This window comes from Meles meles, chromosome 10 (assembly GCF_922984935.1).
Source record: "Meles meles chromosome 10, mMelMel3.1 paternal haplotype, whole genome shotgun sequence".
Taxonomy (NCBI): domain Eukaryota; kingdom Metazoa; phylum Chordata; class Mammalia; order Carnivora; family Mustelidae; genus Meles; species Meles meles.
Window position 1 is genome coordinate 38,122,790 of NC_060075.1, and position 19,633 is coordinate 38,142,422.

General features: G+C 37.7%; 1 protein-coding gene across 4 annotated transcripts in view; it reads left to right on the plus strand.

The window, feature by feature from the left end:
• DOCK4 (dedicator of cytokinesis 4) overlaps positions 1–19,633 on the plus strand; it is a 432,562-nt gene that overhangs the window by 318,723 nt on the left and 94,206 nt on the right. For all 4 annotated transcript variants that reach the window (XM_046020394.1, XM_046020397.1, XM_046020396.1 and 1 more), the window contains exons 25-26: positions 1,057–1,191; positions 13,784–13,882. In XM_046020394.1, the coding sequence (XP_045876350.1) occupies positions 1,057–1,191; positions 13,784–13,882 (234 nt within the window). The remainder of the gene's footprint in view (positions 1–1,056; positions 1,192–13,783; positions 13,883–19,633) is intronic.

The following is a 19,633-nucleotide window of genomic DNA, read 5'->3' on the forward strand; positions in this document are numbered from 1 at the left end:
TAATTCTGCTGAGTGAGGTGATTCACTGCAGAAGACTGAAAACAACTATCAACAGTAGTGGGAAAGACTTTTTAAAAATCTCTTCTGTCTCTTTCAGTTTGGAAATTGCAGTCACCTTAGACTTACCTGATAAGGAATTCAGAATAGAAACTCTGTTCTGCAGGAGAAACCTTGGTAGTTTTCTTGCAAGTGTAAGGAAGTTTATCCTGAAACCCTGGCCAGAGAGCTGTTTCAGACTCCCACTTTGTAAAAGTTTTTGTTTGTTTGGCTGGTTCTTTTTTTGGAGAGGCAGTCTTGGTAGGGAGCCTTTGGACACAGAGTTTTGTCTTATGCAGGTGTAGTAAGAATCCAACTCTATTAAAACATACGGTCAGTGTGGAGTAATTTGGTTTTTTTCTCTCAAGTCCTGGGGGCTTGGATACAAGTATTAATTTTGCTTTAGGGAAGCAGCGCCCACCATGGCCACTGATCTTAGACCCAGTCTGGAGCTCATGGTGCTCATCTACACTGAATGCTGTTTGCTCATCTTACACGGAGAGTTTTTTTAAAAATCATTTTTACAGGAATAGTCATTTGCACTTAAAAGAGTTTTGGAAAATGACCTTTGCAACTCAAGGAATGAGAAGAGGATATCTAAGCACAATCTGAAATCGACAGTTAAGGAATTTGGGAACCAGGAGGGACTTTCCGTCAGCAATCCGACTCAAGAGAGGCGAACTGCCTGGGCCCCATAACACGCTGTGTCCATGCGTAGCTGGTGCTCTTAGTGCGTCTGGTTTGCTTTCCAGGACGTCACCACACCTTTTCATTTGTGTGCCCGGTAGCCACTGCACAGCCTACTCTTGGGTAAGCTGTGAACTTCTCTGTGCCTTTTCTGTAAAAGAAGGTCATTGACGTAGGTGACATAGGTTAGGTTCAGTTGAGTCAAGTTCTCTAGTCCTCTGACTTTTTGATTCTGTGGTTGGAAATGTGGGCTTTTTTCCTTCTTTCCCATTAGAGAGATTAATACTTATATGAAGCCACCATTTCCTGAGCTCCTTATTTTTTTCCCTTCAGGAGAAATCAGTGTTGGAGGAAATAGATGTGATCGTGGCCAGCCTGCTGGACATCCTGCTGAGAACCATCTTGGAGATCACCAGTCGACCTCAGCCATCCGGCTCCGCCATGAGGCTCCAGTTCCAGGATGTCACTGTAAGAGCATAAAGCTAATGGCACTGAACAGCATAGTGGTGCTTGTAAAAGCTTCAGTCACTTTGAGGGTGGGCTGCTATAGCAATCTCAGAAATCTGGCCCTGGGAGAGTGACCCTTGTGTATTTCAAAAATACACGAAGTTAACTTGCATTTTGCCAAGGAATGAAGATAAGAAACACTGTTTGTTAAAAGATCTTGGATTAAGATATGTTTAATTTCAGAAAGACAATTTTGTTATTAGCTCTCACTTTGCTCAATTTAAGTTAGCCTGTGATTCTGTGTCCCAGTCCTCTTGGTACTTTTCATTCTCTTTTTATCCATCAAATTGCTTTAGGAGAGGAGAAAATGAAATAGAGAAACAGGAGTCAGGTGTCCTGAGTTCTAATTCTGGATTTCTCACTGTGAATAGTAAGGATCTTAATTGGGGGATGCCTTGGTTTCCTTAGGGATGAAATGAGAAAGTTTGACAGGGTAATTTCTAAGTAACCTTCAAGCTCCACTATTTTATGAGTGTAATATAACATGAATTATTTAAAAAAATTAAGAAATAATGTATCTGATAGTTTATGTATGTGTATGTATTTTTATGTGTGTGTGTCTATAGAGAGAGATGGATTGATGATTGGGTGGATGGATTCTATTTAAAACTCACATTCAGTTCAGCAAGAATGGTTTTTTTGTTTTTGTTTTTTTTAGATCTGATTAAGAATATTCATCCAAACATCAGAAATAGCAGTAGATGCTATAGTTTTCATATATTTACAAAAATGTCGGCTTTTGCCATTCTTAATATAAACCATCCACAGCAGAACCTTTGTCTTAAGAATGTTTGCTTCGCCCCTGATGAAAATAATCTTGATTTCTACTTAAAAAAAGTACAATATCTGCCCTGACACTCCTCCCAAGTTCTCCTGACTGTTTCAGGATGGCTACGTTGTGTTGAGTTTTATTTTCTCTGCTTTCAGAGCAGAGATTCACCTGAGGAAACCAAGCTCTGAGTTTGGGAAATAAAGTTAAACTCTTTCTTTAGACCAACTAAGTTAAAGATAGTATGAAAACTTCCTAATACATGTAATAGCTCTACTGCCTCATTTGAAGAAAAGATAAGCCAAGCATTTGAGTTCTCCATTTCACATGGAAAGTGGGTCGGCTTCGTGTTTTTAGCGCAATACTTGGTCCAAAGTAAATGCTCAAAACATATTGTTGCTGCTTAACACTACTGGGGTTCATTATGGATTTGAAGGTTTGGGGGTTTTTTAATGTTGATTTTTTTAATTCTGTTTTTTCATTTTTTTAAATTAAACTTGTTATTTTGTGATAATTATAGAGTCACATGCACTTGTAAGAATTATTACAGAGTTATAGGAAATATTACACAGCTTTTACCCAGTCTCCACAGTGGTAAAAATCTTACAGAACTATCAGACAGTATCATGATTAGGATACTGACATTAATAAGTCCAGACAGAATATTTCTATGGCCCCAAGGATCCCCCGTGTTGTGTTTACAGTCAAAACCACTTCCTGCCCATCTCCACCTCCTCCTTAACCCTGGCAATCCCAAATCTGTTCTCTGTTTTTATAATTTTGTCTTTTCAAGCATGTTACAGAAATGAAATCATACAGTAAATAACCTTTTGTAATAAAGCTTTTTTTTCTTTAACTCAGAATAATTCCCTGGAGATTCATCCAAGTTGTTTTATATATTTATATATTTATACATCTTGTTCGTTTTATTGCTCAGTAGTTTCTATGTTTTGGATGTACTACAGTGTGTTTAACCGTCACCCATTGAAGACCACCTGGGTTGTTTCCAGATTTTGGCTATTATGAACAAAGCTGCTATAAATGTTTCTGTGCCAGTTTTTATGTAAGCATAAGTCTTCATTTCTCTAGGATAAATTCCTAGGACTGTGGTTGTTGGATTATATGGTAATTGCAGGTTTAGTTTAGTTGTTTTTGTTTTTGTTTTTAAGATTTTATTTATTTGAGAGAAAGAGAGAGTGCAGCACACACAAGAAGGGAGAGGGGCAGAGGAAGAAGCAGGCTCTCCACTGAGCAGGGAGCCTCACATGATGCTTGGTCTCAGGACCCTGAGATCATGACCTGAGCTGAAGGCAGACACTTAATTGACTGAGCCACCCAGGAGTCCATGCATGTTTAGTTTTTTTTTTTTTTAATATTTCCTTTACTTATTTGAGAGAGAGAGAGAGAGAGAACATGAGAGTGGGGAGGGTTAGAGGGAGAAGCAGACTCTCCACCAAGCAGGATCCCAATGTGGGACTCGACCCCTGGACTCGAGGATCATGCCCTGAGCCAAAGGCAGTGTCTCAACCAACTGAGCCATCCAGGTACCCCGCATGTTTAATTTTTTAAGAAACTGCCGAACTATTCCATAGTAGCTGTATAACTTTACATTCTCATGTACACGGTGTATGAGTGATCCAGTTTCTCACTGCCCTCTTCAGCATTTAGGGTTGTTGGTTTTTTTGTTGTTGTTGTTGTGGGTGGGGGTGTACTCTGTTACATAGGAAGTAATATCTTATTGTGATTTCAGTTGGCATTTTTCCTAATGACCGGTGATACCGAACATATACTTTCATACACTTGTTTGTCACCAATATATCCGCTTTGGTAGAATGTCTCTTCATGTCTTTTTCCCATTTTCTACCCAAATTGCTTTTTACCATTGAATTTTCATGGTTCTTTATATATTGTAGATACTAGTCCTTTATTGAGTATGTGGTTTATAAATATTTTCTCCCACTCTATGGCTTGTTTCTCCATCCTTCTAACAAGGTCTTTTGCAAAAGTTTTTATTATTGATGAAGACTACTTTATCAGTTTTTCATTTTATAGGTCATGTTTTTGATGTCAAGTCTAAGAATTCTTTGGTCTAGCCCTATATCCTAAAGTTTATCTCCTAAGTTTTTTTTTTTTTTTTCTAAAAGTTTTACAGATTTATATTTTACATTTAAGTCTACAAACTATTTTGAGTTAATTTTTGCATAAGCTGTGCCAGATAATCTAACATTCTATTATCTCAATGTTGACATGTATTAATTGTCTTTTTTCTTTCAATTTAAGCTCTTCCTGGTCTTTGGTATGATAAGTGATTTTTAATTAAAGTCTGGACATTTTTATAAGACTGTGAATCTTACTTAAGCCTTCTGTTTTAGCTGGCTTTATGTGATACCACTTGGCAGGGGAAGGGGGATGGTGCTAACTCATGATGGCCAGAGGTGGAATTTCACGTTCCCCATATTGTCTTGGCTAACACTGACCATCGGACATGAAAGCACCAGCTCCTGATTTGGCTTTCTCTAGGGAAGATATTAGGGCACCCCTCCGTAGCTTTGTGAGCATGGAAGTCTAAGTTCCCCATTTGGTGTGAGTGAGGCCAAAGTTTTTTGTGGTCTTCACCTGGAGTAGAGCAGTAAAACCTTTGTCTTGCTTAACTGCCCTTTACCTGATCCTTTGGCCAAAGAGAGTAGACTTTTGTTGTGTGTAATTGTTGGTGTAATTGGCCAGCTTCTTCAGCTCCAGGTGTGAGATACCCAAAGAAAACTCAGAGAATGCAGTACCAGGTCCTTCCTCAGCTTATAAGGACCCTGGCCAGACTGCTCTCTTTTCTCCACCTTCAGACTCCTCTTCTGTTTGTTCTGTATCTATTAGTGAGGTTTGTAAAGTAGTACTTAGCAGGAGGAATAGGTAAAACTGTATCTACTCCATCTTCCCCAAAGCAGATGATTTTGATGGTGACATTTTAATGCCTTCCTGGCCATGGAGCTCTAACATAGTCTTAAAAGGGTAATAGCCTAGCAAACTTCAGAGCAAATGTTGGCTGTGGATAAGGACTGCCTGAGGTTGGAAGCTGAAACACATTTTCAGACTGCTTTGTATCCAGAGGCAGCTGTCAGTGACAAATCTCTCTGGGGTGTGCCTGGCCTTTAGGTCTTCACAGTATAATAATCAATGCAAATTAAGAGACTTGAAGGCAGTGAAATCAGGTTTGCAGATGACAAACCTGATTTCAGGTAGGGGGTAGGGCAGGCAGGATGTTCATCCATTGTTCTGAATTTGAGGAAAATCACATAAAGAGAAACTTTCCCAAGCATGGCCATGTTGTACACTCCCCCGTTTTGCAAAAAATCAAACTCTCTCAAGATATGTGGTTTGAAATTTACTGGGAAACATCCACTTGGATTATTTGGCTCCTTTGGTTTTATGCTGTAAGACATTTTTTTCAGGGGACTCAAGCTGATCTGCTTTGAATCCTCTTTTGCATCTTTATTATCTCTGGGCTCTTGGGCAATTTACAAATACCTCTAAGCTTCTCTTCCTTTGTCTTTAAAACAAAAGGGGGGTACCTGGGTGGCTCAGTCATTGAGCATCTGCCTTCAGCTTAAGTCATGATCCCAGGGTCCTGGGATCCAGCTCTGCATTGAGCTCAGTGGGGAGTCTGCTTCTCCCTCTCCCTCTTCCTCTCCCTCTGTGTGCTCTGTCTCTCTCAAGTAAATAAATAAAATCTTTAAAAAAAAAACCAAAAACCAAAATAATTGGACCTCTCTCAAAGTTAGTGTGAGGATTTCATCACATGTGTAAGGGTTTAAATAATATCAGTGTACTTTAGTTATTATTGTGATAGCAACAACAGTCACAGTAGAAACTATTATGATTGCTGAATAATTATACTGTTGTTATAACTAATTCTGTGGTGAGGAGCATGCACTGGTCATTCACAGAGTCAGTCCTCTGTGGGCACTGAAGACTTAGTTTCTTTACCATTTTCTCATGGAGAACAGGCTCTTTGAATAAGGTCTTTACGTGGTAGTCCTACATTGAACGCTTCTCAGTCCTTGCAGAAAAAGCACCCGCAATAAGTGGATGTCCCTAGGGGGAAAGCAGTTCCCACAGCATGTCATGGCGGAGTGTTCCAGTTCTCTTGCAAGTCCCATGGCTGTCACCCTGCCTCCCCATAACGCTAACAGGAGGACTGACTTCTGCTGCATCGTCATTCTAGATAACAGTAGCCTTATTTTTACTATTTAAGAGATTGTACTTTTTGTTCCTTTACCAACTGTTCTTTAAATTTTAAAATGCTCTCTCTTGCTAGAAAGAAAAAATAAAACACCATTGTAATCTGTTCCTTTCAAAAATCTAATTGTATGTGGAAGCAGATTTAATACAGCAGCATGTATGGCCATTTGCTCACACCCTCAACTAATTGGACTCCAGAGTTCCTTGCAGTTTATAAATGCGTCTTTCTTTGCCTGTAATTTGGTTTGTCACCATTTATGGTGCCGGTGACTCAACTCAACATCGGCCATGTCTAAGAAAGATACACTCGTCTAAACTTTCCATGTACTGTGGGCTTCTGGTTGGGGGAGAGAAAGGGATGCAGAATTTTTTAAGAAGTTTCTGGAAAAAATAGTGCATGTGTGTAACAGAAGGTTGCATGAGGGCCATTTTTGTATGTGAATACTGTGAATTTACCTACAGTGTGAACAACAGTGTGAGTACTGTGAATACTCTCATTATTCACAGTTGTTGATAGAAATACCTGCTATCCTCAATGTATACATAAAATGGATGCAAGTCACTGAGACACATAATATTTTAAAGGCAGTGTATGCGTAAATAACTCCCACACTTAAACAAAGCTGATCCTGGCCAACAAAGATTTTCATTTATTCTTTTTAACAAATGTTTAAGTCTTACATTTTCTTAATTTTTTTTTTAACATTGTATTTATTTATAAGAGAGAAAGCACAAGCCGGGGGACGGGCAGAGGGAGAGGAAGAAGCAGACTCCCCACTGAGCAGGGAGCCAGATGTGGGGCTCGATCCCAGGACCCTGAGGTCATGACCTGAGCTGAAAAGACTCCCAACCAACTGAGCCACCCAGTCACCCCTGGACACTTAAAATATTTTAAAAACAAACAAATATTATGTTATTGACAAAAATATTTTAGTAAAATATTGGACATCTAAGCCTCTTTTTTTGGAATATTGTTGACACACAATATTATATTAGTTTGAGGTATACAACTTAGTGATTGGACAAGTTTATGCCTTATGCTGTGTTCACCCCAAGTATACCAAGTATACCTACCATCTGTACTCTTGCATTGCTATTAAAATATCACTGACTATATTCCTTACCCTCTGCTTTTAATCCTGTGGTTTACTCGTACCATAACTAGAAGCCTGTATCTCTCTCTCTTTCAGCCATTTTTCCCAGCCTTTCAGTCTCCTCCCCTCCCCTCTGGCAACCATCAGTTCTCTGTATTTATGGGTGTGATTCTGCTTTTTGTGTATTTATTCACTTTCTTTTTAAAGATTCTATTTGTGAGTGGACTAATGGTCTTTCTCTTTCTCAGTCTGACTTTTTTCACTTGGCAGCATAATACCCTCTAGGTCCATCCAAGTTGTCTCAAATGTCACAATTCCATCCTTTCTTGTGGCTGCATAATACTCCATTGTGTACATGTACCACATTTCCTTTATCCACTTGTCACTTGATAGACATGCAGGTTGCTTCCATGTCTTGACTGTTGTAAATTGTAAATAATGCTTCAGTAAACACAGTGGTATCTATATCCTCTTGAGTTAGTGTTTTTGTTTTCTTTGGGTAAATACCCAATACTGGAATTATTGGATCATATGATATTTCGATTTTTAATTTTTTGAGGAATTCCATACTGCTTTCCACAGTGGCTGTACCAACTTACATTCCCACCAGCAGAGTGAGAGGATTCCTTTTTTTTCTCACATGCACTCCCAACACTTGTTGTTTCTTGTCTTTTTTATTTTAGCCATTCAAACAAGTGTGAGGTGATACCTCATTGTGGTTTTGATTTGCATTTTCCTAAGGATGAATGATATTGAGCATCATTTTGTATGCCTGTTGACCATCTGTATGTCTTCTTTGGAAAAATGTTTATTCAGGTTCTCTGCCTATTTTTAAGTCACATTGTTTTTTTTTTGTGTTGAGTTGCATTATTTATGTATTTTGGATATTAATGCCTTATCAGATGTATCATTTGCAAATATTTTCTTCTGTGTTGTCTTTTTGTTTTATTGATGGTTTCCTTTGCTGTGCAAGTGCTTTTTATTTTGATATAGTCCCAATAATTTATTACTTTATTTTTGTTTAAGATTTTATTTATTTATTTGACAGACAGAGATCACAAGCAGGCAGAGAGGCAGGCAGAAAGAGAGGGAGGGGGAAGCAGGCTCCCCGCTGAGCAGAGAGCCCAATGCAGGGGCTCGATCCCAGGACCCTGAGATCATGACCTGAGCCGAAGGCAGAGGCTTTAACCCACTGAGCTACCCAGGCGCGCCCCCCCCCCATAATTTATTTTTGCTTTTGTTTCCCTTGCCTTAGGAGATATACCTAGAAAAATGTTACTTTGGCCAGTGGACATCTAGGCTTCTTAACAGGTTAAATGTGCTTTGAATTCCTAAATAGATTAAGTGAATACATAAAATGACATTGCAGAGTAGATACTCAGATTCATAACACATAATAAATGTGCCAAAGATTAGATACTAGGATAAGTTGTTTGTAGTCTGCACCAGATGTGACAAATATAGATAGTAGCCTGGATTCAAAGAAGTGTTCCTACGTACACTGACTGCAAATACGTAATGAAAGTCTATTGTTTTTTGAGTAACTTTTCTTATTACTAAAATTATTGGAATAATACTTTATTCCAACTTCAAGGCATGTCACTATTCACAGGATGGTGTATTTTAGGAGTAAACATTTTAAGAATATTAATCTAGTCACTCCATTAGAGATAGTACAGCTAGAATGTGGAAAAACTAAGAAATGAGAGATTCAGTGGGTTTCTTCTAAGTGGATTTGCATTTTTAAGTTGAGACTTACTGGAGAGGTTAAAAAGTCAGACATTGGTTATCAACTGATAGATTTTTATATGCCTATTTATATTTGAAATATAATCTCAAACTCAGGTATATTTCCTCTACAAAATCAAATCAGTCTGAGCAGGTAGGCAGAAGAACCAGAGGTACCTGGGTTTACATCCCAGCTTCACCATTTTCTAACTGTGAAACCTGGGATAAATAACTTAACCTTAACAGATCTTACTGTAAAATGAAGTTAATAGTATCTACTCAACAAGGCTCTAGTAAGGGGGCGCCTGGGTGGCTCAGTAGGTTAAGCGGCTGCCTTCAGCTCAGGTCATGATCTCAGGGTCCTGGGATAGAGCCCCGCATCGGGCTCCTTGCTCAGCAGGGAGCCTGCTTTTCTCTCTGCCTCTGCCTGCCTTTCTGCCTACTTGTGATCTCTCTCTCTGTGTCAAATAAATAAATAAATAAAATCTTAAAAAAAAAAAAGGCTCTAGTAAGGAATGATTTTGATAATAAAAAATGCAAGGGCGCCTGGGTGGCTCAGTGGGTTAAGCCTCTGCTTTCAGCTCAGGTCATGGTCCACGGTCCTGGGTTTGAGCCCCGCATTGGGCTCTCTGCTCAGCGGGGAGCCTGCTTCCCCCCTCTCTCTGCCTGCCTCTCTGCCTACTTGTGATCTCTCCCTCTCTCTCTGTCGAATAAATAAATAATATCTTTTTTAAAAAATGCAGTAACTTACACATAGTGCTATTCCATAAATGATAATATTGCCTAATGTCTTTTTTAAGCTTTATTAAGATGTAGTTGACATTCCAAAAATTGTGTATATTTAAAGTATACAACTGCTAAGTTTTGACATATTTGTATGTACCTGTGAACCATCATCACAATCAAGATAAAGAACATGTCCCTCACTCTGAAAAATTTCCTTGCGCCTCCCTCTCTTTCCTTCCTCTTGCCCTCCCCCATACTGCCTCATCCCCAGGCAACCACTGCTCTGCTTTTTGTTACTACAGATAAATTTGCATTTCTAGAATTTTATATGAATGGAATCATATGGTACATAGTTACTGTTGGGTTTTTTTTCGGGGGGAGGGTTGACATTTCTACTTTTTCCTCTCAGTATAATTATTTGGGTTTCTTCATTGTTGTTTTATGTAGCAGTATTCATTCTTTTTTAATGCTGAATAGTGTTACATTATATGGATATACTATAATTTGATTATTCATTCACCCTTTGATGGACATTTGGGTTGTTTTTGGTTTGGGCTATTCTGTTCTATTTATCTATTTTTTCTGTTTGACACCAATAACAATATCCTGACTACCAGAACTTTATAGTAAGTCTTGAAGTCACACAGTATAAGTCCTTCAACTTTATTCTTTTTGAACTGTGTTTTGGCAATTTCAAGTCCTTAACATTTCCATATGAATTTTTAAATCAGCTTGTCACTTTCTATGCCACAAAAGACCTGATGTGATATTGATTGGGATTACCCTGAATCTGTATATTAATTAGAGAAGAATTGACACCTTAATAGTATCAAATCTCCCAATTTATGAACATAATATTCTATTTATTTAGGTCTTTAATTGTTCTCATCAGTGTTTTATGATTTTCAGTGTGTAGATCTTTTGTCCTATATATCACTAAGTACTTACATGTTTCAGTGGTATTATAAATTATGTTATTTTGAATTTACAGCTTCCAATGACTCATTTCTCATATGTAGAAGTAAAATTGATTTTGGTACATTGATCCTATATTCTGAGACAGTGATTAATTCAGTTAAGTAGTTCTAGTAGCTCATTATAGATTTGACAGCATTTTTTGTGCCCATAGATATGTTAACTGTGGATAAAGAGATTTTTTTTATTTCTTTCCAGTATATATTCCTTTATTATTTTTTCTTGTTTTATTGTACTGGCTAGAAACTTCAGTATAAAGTTGAATAGAAGTGGTATCCTCTTTAAGCTTTGGAGTGTTTGAAAAATCTTTATTTTGTCTTTCTTTTTGAGAGATTTTTTCTGTAACAGTCTTGATGGATAGTTGTTTTGTTCTTTCAGTACTCTAAAGATGTTGCTCCAGGTCTTTTAGCTTGTATTATTTGTAATGAGTAATATATACCCTTACCTTTGTTCCTCTGTATGTAATGTGTCTTTTTTGCACTGACTGTTGTTAATATTTTCTCTTTATCTCTGGCTATTTTATTATAATGTACCTTAGTGTATTTTTTTCATGTTTCTTGTGCTTAGGAATTGTTGAAATTTTTTAATACATAAGTTTATAGTTTTCAGAGAATCTGAAATTTTTCCCCTTATTTTTTCAATTACTTTTTCTATGCCCTCCTCCTCTTTGAGTTCTCCAATTACATATATATTCTGCTACTTGAAGTTGTTCTTTAGTTCACTGATGCTTTTTCTTTTATTTCCTTTTTTTTTTTTTTAATTTTGGAGAATTTCTGCTGTCTTCAAGTTCAGTAATCTTTTCTTCTGCAGATGTCTAATCTGCCACTAGTCTTACTAAGTAAATTTTCATCTCACACATTATAGTCTTTATCTCAATTTGGGTCTTTTTGTTTTCTTTCATGTCTGAAATTAATATGTTCAAACTTTTCTATAGCTTCCTGAATATATAAACTACGATAATAATAGCTATTTTTTTAAAGATTTTTATTTACTTATTTGGCAGAGAGAGATACTGTGAGAAAGGGAACACAAGCAGGGGGAGTGGGAAAGAGAAAAGCAGGCTCCCCCCTGAGGAGGGAGCTCCATATGGGGCTTGATCCCAGGGCCCCAGGATCATGACCTGAGCCAAAGGCAGACACTTAATGACTGAGCCACCCAGGTGGCTATTTTAATGTCTTTTACTGCTAATTCTATTATTCATATCATTTCTAGGTCTGTTTTTATGGATTTTTTTTTCTCCTCATTTGCATCATTATTTTTTCCTGCTTTTTGTATTCCTGGTAAATTTTCATTGAATGCCAGACATTGTGAATTTTATGCTGTTGAGAATGGATTTTTTTAATTCCTAGAAATTTCTTTGAACTTTGCTCTGGAATGAGGTTAAATTTTTTAGGAACTATTTAATTTTTTCATATCTTGCCTATGAACTTTCTTAGGTAGGGTCACAGCAGCATTTATTCCAGTTGTAATTTTTCCCTTCTGCTGAGAAAAGGTCTTTTTTAGTATTCTAATGTCCTAATATGGCAAGGTTTTTCCAGTCTTGCTGGTGAAACAAGGATACTATTCCCAGTCTTGAGTGAGTACCAGGTGGTATTCTTTCATTTCTTTTGGTTTGTTATTTTCCTAGCCTTGGATTGTTTCCTCACACACATGCACTAAAATATAAATCATTGTGCCCTTAAATTTTCCATCTTTTGTGTTAAGTACCAAGGGTTTCTTTGTTCATTAACAAAGTATTATGTTGAGCTTAGAAGATAGATTTCTGCTAGCCTTTACTTGTTAGTTCTTAAATACTTGCCCCACCAAGTGTGCAGGAATAATTATTTGTTATATTTGTGTTACAAATGTTTATCCTACTGCAATAAGTCAGTCTGCTTCTTTGGTTACCCTGACCTGGTAATTAAGTAGTATCTCCAGGCCTCCTTTGGCAGCTGGAAGAGATACTTTTGACTTTCCTGATTTAGCTGCCTCTGTTGGAAAATCCCAATTATGAAAGGTTTCAGTCCCTGATTTTACACGAGTCTATAACCACTTTCCATGTAAATGTAAAAAAATAAAACGCAACAAACAAACAAAAAAACCCCACCAAATCTCAATTAAAATTCATTTTTGTAAATTTACTGTCTGTTACCACTGATTGCTTCTTCTGTTGTATTCATATTATTTTAAATGTTATTGTTCTCATTAAAAGTAGATTTTTTTTTTTTTTTTTTTTTTTTTGCTGAGTGCTAACGGTTGCATTAGAGCACAAATATTTTAAATTAGATGCAAGTGATAACAATTTTATACGTCTTTAAATCTATGGATGCTATTTTTTCATTATTAATTTTTAAGAATGGACTTTTTAGGAGTCAGTCATATAGCACCCAAGCAGGAAATGATGACAGTTAAGCTATTTTTAAAAGGTGTTTGAAACCAATATTGTAATGTATGGCTTTCTCTGTACCCTGCCAGTTAGCAGACCACCACTCAGATGAGTTGGAGGAGATTGTTTGAATTCAGAAATGGAGCATGAGGTACAGGGAGAGTTTTGGAGTTAGAAAGACACATAGATAACTTCAGCTCTTCCACTTCTTCGTGGAAGACTTTGAGCAAGTCTTTTAACCCACTGAACGTACAATTTATTTTCTTTAAATAAATATTATACCCCCTACCTCATAGCACTGAAAATGAGGCTAAATGACATAATGAATGAAGGTATAATAAATGCTAGGTAAAATGACCTTACCTCCCTTAAGTGTGTGAAGTTTCCTAGTGAGAAGCTTCCACCCAAGTGAAAACAAAACAAAAACAAAAAACCCCTCCTAATTTGAAAATGCGTATATACCAAGTAAATGGTATTCATCACAGGGAGAAATTTTGACTATAATATTATGGTTACTTTAGATTTAAAAGACTTCCTAGAGTGACTTAAATCATAGTGTTGGTTTTTTTTTTCCAGTGTTCTATTTGAGGGCAGTTCAAAGTAAGTTATTGATGTTCATTTCATTTTTACTCTTAATAAAAAATATGCTTTTTTTTTAATTAGGGGGAGTTTGTTGCTTGTCTCCTGTCCTTATTACGACAAATGACAGATAGACATTATCAACAGCTTCTTGATAGTTTCAATACAAAGGAAGAATTAAGGGTAAGTGACTTTTTAAAAAATTTCCTGTGTCTTTGTAGCTTTTTTTGTTCTCATTCATTATTGTTAAGATAGATCCTTGACAGTTGTTTTACCTGTTTGTGTTAAATTCTAAGCTGTTTTTTCTCCCGTTCATCCACATGTCTGACTGTCTATCTTGGCTCATTAAGATTTCAGCTACTCAAGCAAAGCAATTAACTTTTATTTTATACAAAGACATAGGATTTGAAATACCTGTCAGCAAAATCCAATAAACTAAAACAGAATCACAGACTTAATGAGACAAAAGCAAATAGGCTAACTCTAGTTAGGTGGACTTGGAAATATTGTCTTTAAAGAAGATAAGGGCGAATATATAAATATATTAGCTGATTTCATCCCTCTAAAACCACAATGAGGACTTGTGGCTACAATGTTCTGACTGCAGAAGCAGGGTTGTGTTTGATATTCTCTGTCAGCTACATTCCAATCAATATGCTGTGCTAGTGTGGCAGGCTGACATTAAATAGAAAATATCGATGCCAGGTTTATAAAAATGCTATCTTTCCTGAGATTTAGGGAGCTCCAGTGCTTTCTTCACGGTGTTCGCTAAAACCTTAGAAGTTGATTGTCCTCAGTTGGAAGAATGACCTGTCATCTGTTCTTATTTACTTTTATTTCTCTTCCATCTCTTGAGTTTTCCAGACACCTTCATAGGTACACCATTGTAATGGAAGGGATACTTACATAGCAGTGGGGGAGAATTATAGGACAGGAGGAGCAGTCACACTGCGACATTTGCATGACCGGAAGCCTTCATTGCACCTCAGAGGAAGACCTGTAGATGTTTTTTAGTACAGATCATGCACAGGGATCACTTATCTTTGATCTGGAAGATGTTGCATGACCTCAGAAGCATCTCTCAAAGTTACATTGGAGCAGTTGGCAAGCTGAATCATGAAACAAAGAAAAGGTTTGGGCAGATGTATTCTCTCGAGCAGAAAGTCAGTTGGCATAAACCCATGCCTAAAAAAACGTTTTTCATGTTTATTTTCAATCTTGAGTTTAGAATTAAAAACAGATAAAAGGCCTTAGAAAGCACCCACTCTATGCACAGAAATTCATGTGGTTTAAAAGGAAGGTAATTGTGCAGTCATTAACTTTCTTCAGAAGTTGAATATATAAAACAGGTAAGGAACTATTGGGTTTTACGTAAGAAGTCTTGACTTCATGTTTCAAAATTTCCCATAGGAAAAGCTACTACTTATTTTTACAGAGCCTGGGAATAAAACAATAGCAGAGGAGCACACATTGAAAATCATAATTAATCTAGGTATTGAGTTTTATGCCTTATTGTGCACATTAATAATAATAAAGCAAATGGAAGTCATGAATAAAGTGTTTTATGTGGCCTTTCCTCATTTCAGTCAGCCACACACCTTTTCACCATTTCCCACTTCAAAATTAACTGGGCCTTCGGGCCAGGAAAATTATTGAATGCTCTTAATTACTTCATGTGTTCTTTAAGCAGTATCGATTGAGAAATTCAGGCAACTACTGGTTTTGTTATGTAACCAGGTACAAATTGTCCAGCTCCTGTAAGGGGAGAAATCAGACAGGTAATAGGCATCAACCCCCCAAGTGGTGAACTCCCAGGGTAAGCACATGGTGCTTGAGAGCATCTGGGAATTGCTGCCAACCCAAACTCATGATAGGAGGAAAAGTCCCCAAGGGAGGTCTCAGCTGAGAACTAAGAGATGAGTAGGAGTGTGCTGGACTTTGTCTAGGACATTCAGATATCTCAGCTAAAATGATACCAGGAGGGGGCGCCTGGGTGGCTCAGTGGATTGGGCCACCAATCCACCACCCGCTGCCTTCGGCTCGGGTCATGATCTCGGGGTCCTGGGATCGAGCCCCGCATCGGGCTCTCTGCTCAGCGGGGAGCCTGCTTCCTCCTCTCTCTCTGCCTGCCTCTCTGCCTACTTGTGATCTCTCTCTGTCAAATAAATAAATAAAATCTTTAAAAAAAAAATAAAATAAAATGATACCAGGATATGCTAACTGACAAAGCACTCTCTATGCCACCTTTATAACAGTTATTCTAACCCAGAATGTTTTAGTTTTGTTTGTTTGTATGAATCCCCAATCCCTAACTACTAGATTATAAGCTCCTTGGCGTGTGAAGCTTTGACTGGTTCACTGCTATATCCTCAGATCCCAGAACACACTCACCACCATTGTAGGCACTCAAGAAACATTTGTCGAATGTTTAATAGAATATAAAGTATGAAGAAGAGAGTTGTAAGGCACAAGACTGTGTGTGGGCTTTATTTGAAGGATATTTGGAAGTTGTAGATGGTTTTAAGGAAGAAGGGAGAGCCATGGTCCCATTTGAGTTAAGAAAAACCTGTTGGGTGCACTATTGAAAATGAATTAGCCAAGATCAAACGGGAGGCAGAACCATATAAAGGATCTGATGCAGCCTGTGCTAGAGATGACTATGGCCTGAAAGTGAGATGATCTTGATGGTAGTAGATTCTAGGGACATTTAGGAAGTTGAATTGACAGGTGCTGGTCACTCAATTTATAAAAAAGGTGAAGAGAGAGAAGAGTTGAAGATGACTCCCAGGCTCTTTGACAACTGGCCAGTTGTTGGTGCCATTCACTGCAAGGGGAACCCAGGAGGTGTGGGTGTACAGGTTAGGAAGCAAACATAAATCTGGTTTCAGCTAGAGTTTGGTCACCTGAGAGACATCAAGATGGTCCTGTCCCATAGACAGTGTCTAAAGTTTAGGAGAGAAAGCTGGACTGCAGATGTAGATTTGGAAATTGTCATTGACATCATTGGGCATAAATGTGATCATTCAAGGAGAGTGTAGAGTATGTAATTGAAGGGATCTGAATAGAATCCAAGCATCAAGGAGGAAGAAGTGTTGAACACTGCTTGCTGCTGCAAGGTGTGGTAAGATCCTAAAAGGGTCCTTTAATATTGTCGATGAACTCAATGAGCAATTTCAGTGCATTGGTGAGGGTAGAAGCCAAGCTGTCATGAACTGAGGAATAAAAAGAGAAGAAGCCACAGTAAACTTAGTACCATGTTCCAAGAAAAGGAGGATAAGATGTCTACTAAAGGAGAACTTTGGATATCGTAGGAATAATTATGATGGAGGAGACTTAAGCATGTGTAAATAGCAACAATTAGAGCTGGTAGAGGAGAAGCTGAAGGTGCAAGGAAGAAGTGCACGAGGTAGGAAGGTTCCCTGGGAAGGCAGCAGGAGGGGACGGAAGTAGCCTTGACAAGAAAGATCACTTTCTGGTGTAAGAATGGGAGTGGCGTAACTGGGGTGAAGGCAAGCTAAAGGTCACTTATTTTATTAAAGGCTAATTAGTCATCGGATTTTAATCTGTATTTTAAAAGTTCAGAGTTCACCTTTTAACAGATCCATTTTTCTTAGTCTCCTTTTTCTTCAAAGCCAAATACCCCTGTTTATGCTACTGAAAGCTACATTACAGGATCTTTCAAAGAAGAATAACACCATTCCACTGTCCCTTATGCAAATTTCTTAATAACATTATTTTAGAAATTAGAAGATTTGACATTTCAGGAAGATAATGTGTACATACTGTATATGGTATAGGACCTCCAGTAGGATTTGGGATAGCCACTATGATTAAACATCTCAATATTACTGCAGTTAAAAAATATTCACTCTAAGTGGGATTAAATGAAAACTAAATAATTAAAGTCAGGTTTTGCTGCCAAATGGATTATAAAACCAGAATTTTTAGAATACTTTAAGATTTAACTCTGGTAGTAAAGAAACTGAGGACTTCTAAAAACACACAATTCTATAAAACAATACATGCAAAGTACTGTTCTAAAAGACTGATTCATGTTAACTCATTTAATCCTCAACCCCCTGAAGTAGGCACCATTATGATTTCATTACAAATGTCAATTACATGATTCAATAGACATCTGTTAAGCACCTTGGCTAGACGTTATAGAGATATCAAACCTAATAAAATAATCTCTCTTAATGCTTTAATGTTATTAAGAGCATCTAAATCATTAGGTTATAAATGAGTGGGATGTATAAAAACAACAATGGCAGTCTTAGAATACCTCCTCATCCTCACCCCTACCCGCACCCCATGGGCCATGCGGTGCTCAACACTTTTCCGGCCATGCCTCATTTTACTCCCTGCTAACCTGCCCCAAGCACCTTCCATGCCCGCAAGGAAGTAACTGAGAGGGCCTGGAATTCTATTAACATCCGAGCTCTTTGCTCAGCAGCTAAACTCAGCTTTTTCTTAAACTTTAATGAAGTTTGTTTAACCAAGATCTTTGCCGTCAAATTGCATTAAATTTCATTTGTCAACTCCTTAAAAAGTAGTAACGCAGTTCCAGTCATGAAGCGGGGATAAAAGGCCAAATTAATGGAAGGAGAGTTATTTGGGGGTTTTATATCTACCTTTAGGTTAGAAATGGAATATATATATATATAAGGGAACTGCATGTAAGGAAACGTGCAGCTTAGTAAAGTGGTATTTAATGGAAAATTGTAACTGATCCTGGGATTAGACACCAAATCCCCCATCTTACCTACTGGTTAAAGTGATAAAGTATGTCCCCCTCCCTTCCACACATGTGTATTCTCATCTCCAGACGTAGCTACTGTTGATACATAAGGCTATATCCTCACATAGTATTTTTTTCTGTATATATATATTCACACATTTTTAATGGAATCCTACTATTCATATTAGTCACACTTTTTCACACAGTAATATGTCATGAATATTATAGAGATCAGTGTATCATTTATTGCTCTGAATCGCACTACACAGATGCTAATAATTTAATCATTCCCATTTTGCTGGGCATTCAGGATCTTTCTGATATTTGCCAAGAGAAGGTTACAGCAGGGAACATTGTGACACACATGTCTCTATGGACTTGGGCTCTTATTGCTGTAAAATGAATTCCTGGAAGTCAAACAATTGGATCACAGGATATATGCATTTTAAATCTTCCTTGGTACTGATATATTATACATTGAAATATTCTTTTTTTTTTTAAAGATTTTATTTATTTATTTGACAGAGAGAGAGATCACAAGTAGGCAGAGAGGCAGGCAGAGAGGGAGGGGGAAGCAGGCTCCCTGCTGAGCAGAGAGACCGATGCGGGGCTCCATCCCAGGACCCTGAGATCATGACCTGAGCCGAAGGCAGTGGCTTAACGGACTGAGCAACCCAGGTGCCCTGAAATATTTTGATTAATATTTTTGTTGTTTATCTCTAGGATCACTGCTTTTTTCTTTCTTCATACCAATTCAAAAAAGATTTGGCCTAGCATTTCACAGTGGTTTTCTAAATGAAAACAAATTTAAAAGTACGGAGTTCCCATATCTACTAAGGTTATTGGTGTTTTAACTCCATTCTTGCTTGAAGAATCAGGATATCTCCAGTTACTGTTGGAGTGGCTTCTGGCATTTTGAACAGCATGCTTCTCCTGGGTCCTCAGGGGCTCTGTGTGAGTGGTTTGAGTCACAATGTCAACAGAACTGTGTAGGAGCTGGTACTCTGCATTGTGTAGTCCTTTCCTTCTGGGGAGCATGGCAGTATTTTAGAAATGAACAAAAGCAAAGACTAGGAAGTGATTAGAGTTGTTTTTTTTTTTTCCTCCTTCTGTAGTCAGTAATGTTTTATTATACACCCACCTTCTGCTAAGGGCTAAAGTGTTGTCCATATCCATGGTATTTCTTGTACGTG